Raw genomic sequence first — 3,443 nt, forward strand, 5'->3', positions numbered from 1 at the left:
CTGTGCTTTTGATATCTAACTCTTTAATCTCCTACCGGGAGCCGTTTCATCCAACACCCCCTGCCGAAAATGAGCAGGTGCCTGACCAATTACTAAATTTACCACTTCACACTACTTTATGAAGCTGAAGAGAGAGAGAGAGAGAGAGAGAGAGAAACAGACAGAACCAAAACGAACGTAAAAATAACTTAGGAATAATGCTTGTAAACAGAGTAACAAACATATTTTCATCACAGTCAAGTGCAAATTTGCATTCCTCCTTTTTTGTACTAATTTCCACATATAATTGTATCTTTCACTTCTGTTCTGTAGTAAAAAATAATTACACTATTATTGCCTGTCTCATTGCTGCTTATGATTTTTAAATAAATATTAACAGATGAGCTTTAAAAACAAATTAGAGAAATGCTTCACTGGACCGTTACATAGCCGTGTTCGATGCATAAGCTATTGTATAAAATAGCTAGCTAGGTTTTAAAGGTTACACTTAATTACCAATCCAAATGAAAAATAAGTTGAAGTGACTCTAATTACTGCAGTAAAACTCGATGACAGTGGTAAACGCCCTCCATTCGCTTTAAAATGCTATAGAAACCTTTCATTTTCCCATGGGAGAAAACACATAAAAATACCTACAACGGTATCCACGCATATCTGTGATCAAATAACACAAGTCCTTCCCAGTCGCCCATCACACATACTCACACTCATTGCCGACCTCAGATTTTTGCAAAGAACATGCCTGAATGTTTTTTTGAATGTTTATCGTTCTTTTTTTCTAATGTGCACATCTGGTGCAACATGTTTGATCATTAATACTCTGTAAATATCATCTTTTTTCATCAATGTCAAGAAAGAAAACAGGACAAACGAAAAGGAGGTAAAAGAAGTACCATGCAAAAGTATGTGAGAGTAGCATGTTGGCGGCTCCATTCTCTGCCATGGTATCTACTATACAACAACATGCATGTTTGGGTCAGAAATCTCCTCATCTTTTTTTGTGGGGTTTTGAAGATGCATGTGATCTAAAGAGGTATGATACAAATATTGATACATATACACCACCTCCTTCATCTCGGCCGTTCTATTTTTCCCTGCAAAGATCTACGGGTTCGATATATCGATGTACTTTACGATAATTTACGCCTTTTGTAATCTCTCCTGCAACTGTATTACGCAGTGGACGTATAGGCATAATTCCTGCTTGTTGAAACATTGCATATCTTTAAAAGTAAAAGGCCTTCTGTGCCACTACAACTGCTGATTTATCGTAAAATGCGATTGAGTTCATCTTTTCAATCTCCCCCAAACGTGTACCGTCAGTCTTGCGTGAATTGTCCGGGGTCACAAAAAGCACGTCAGCTCATGCAAGTCCACATCGAATTGTCGATTTTGGAATGAAGCAGATTTGTTACGAGATGCACTTTGTCTTTTCTGTGGCGTTTGCGATCTTTCCTAGGAGAAGCCCGCATCACTTCCTTTCCTTTGTGCAGTAGGGGATGCTTGTGTGCTTGTGGCGGTTATAAGGAGGAGATCTTCACTGTCTCATGGGTGAAGAAAGTAGAGCGAGAGTTGCGTAAGATTCCGGGAATGGCAGGAGAGGGCGGCAGACTCTCGTCAGGGGTGTTGGCGGGTGGGGTGGGTATACTGATTATAGCCGCTGTGAAATCCCGATCCTCACAGTTTAGCTTCAGGTCTTCTGTCCGGGCGTTGAGACTGGAGCGGCTGTTTGGATGCACATACACACACACACACACATTCACAAGAAAAAGTTAGAGGTTAGATGAGATATCATCTTAATTGTTACAGAAGTTATTGCTCAACCACAATTTTTGTTGTAGTCATGTACATAAAAATAGCAGAGGCGGACAGTAACTAAGTACATTTACTTGAGTATTGTACTTAAGTACACTTTTTTACTTGAGTATTATTTTTTTCTGGGAACTTATGACTTTAACTTCACTACATTTGAAAGACAAATATTGTACTTTTCACTCCACTACATTTCTATCAAGGTCCTCGAAGTAGAAAGTCGGTGTTGGACTTGAAGCAGCACTGTACAGACTGTTCTGTGTGTGACATCAAAGTACCGTGACAGCGATTAGACAGCATTTTTAAAATTTTTGTTTTGATGTCAAATAGATCTTGCTGTTTTGCTTTTTTGTTAAAGCAGTGTTGCTGTTGTAAAGTTGTACAGCTACAGTTGTGTTGCTGGGTTTTAAAGCAGGTTTGATTTTTTTTTCTTCCTTATCAGTCTGTATTTACATGATTTCACTGTACTGTATTCAGTAGTTATAATGTATTCTAAGTTGCTTCAGAAGTATTGCAAGTACTACGTACAACAATAAAACAGTGCATTGACATAAAAAAGGAAATTTACTTTTGGTACTTAAGTACTTTTAAAAGCAAGTACTTCGGTACTTTTACTTAAGTAAAAATCTGTCTTTACAACTTTTACTTGTAATGGAGTAATATTTGACCAGCAGTATCTGTACTTTCACTCAAGTAATGGAATTGAGTACTTTGTCCGCCTCTGAAAAATAGTAAAAATTAAACTGTGATATTAGTCTAACAAGCTCTAATCAGAGTATAATTTTCTTTAGAATTTATTGTTAATTTTTGTATTAAATATTGCCAACTTCACTTTTATATAAATTATGTTCTATGACAAAAAAGAAAAGAAAAAAAATAAGAGAATAATTTATCATCTTTACAAACCTTAAGAAAAATGTCAAGAAATATTATTAAAGTCATAATAAGGAATAAACTATTTTGCATAAAAATATGAATTCAAAACAAATCTCATATTTATTACTGTATGAATAAATATGAAAATAAAATATTTATAATTATTTAAAATATACAATTATGAAATATTAAAAATTTAATTAGTTATATATACATTATTATTTATTTAATTATTATGTATTTATATAACTTCCCCTAAATTATATATAAATGATAAATCAATATAAATGATTTTACAACTACTTTATAATTGTGTGTTTGTGTGTGTATACATTTTCATGAAATAATTACATATTTTTAATTATAATTTTTACTTCTTTATAATTGTGTGAACATTTTCATGAAATTATTACATATTTCTAATTATAATTTTTTTTACTATATAATTGTGTGTGTGTTATACATTTTATGAAATAATGACATATTTCAAATTATAATTATTTCTAATTATAAACTATTAAAATCATAATAATTCTAACAATTATTTAATTATTTTTCATTTATATTATATCATATTGATTTATATAATATTTAAATAATATTACATGTAGTAAGTAACAATTGTAGATATACATTTTGGTAGTATTAGTAAAATAAAATATTTTTCTAGATAAATAGGAAACAAATGAAATAATGATTTAATTATGAAATAGTAAATAATTAAAATATTTATATAATTAAATATACAATTAATT

At 31.9% G+C, this 3,443-nt stretch overlaps 1 protein-coding gene across 1 annotated transcript in view; it reads right to left on the minus strand.

Annotated features, from left to right (window-relative positions):
• Positions 1 to 402: 402 nt before the first annotated feature.
• Positions 403 to 3,443, minus strand: part of kcnd1 (potassium voltage-gated channel, Shal-related subfamily, member 1) — a 74,338-nt gene continuing 71,297 nt past the window's right edge. The window contains exon 7 of the mRNA XM_016440127.1: positions 403 to 1,725. Coding sequence (XP_016295613.1) covers positions 1,521 to 1,725 — 205 coding nt within the window. The 3' untranslated portion in view covers positions 403 to 1,520. The remainder of the gene's footprint in view (positions 1,726 to 3,443) is intronic.

The sequence above is a fragment of the Sinocyclocheilus anshuiensis genome, unplaced genomic scaffold (genome assembly GCF_001515605.1).
Source record: "Sinocyclocheilus anshuiensis isolate Anshui unplaced genomic scaffold, SAMN03320099.WGS_v1.1 scaffold71, whole genome shotgun sequence".
Lineage (NCBI taxonomy): Eukaryota > Metazoa > Chordata > Actinopteri > Cypriniformes > Cyprinidae > Sinocyclocheilus > Sinocyclocheilus anshuiensis.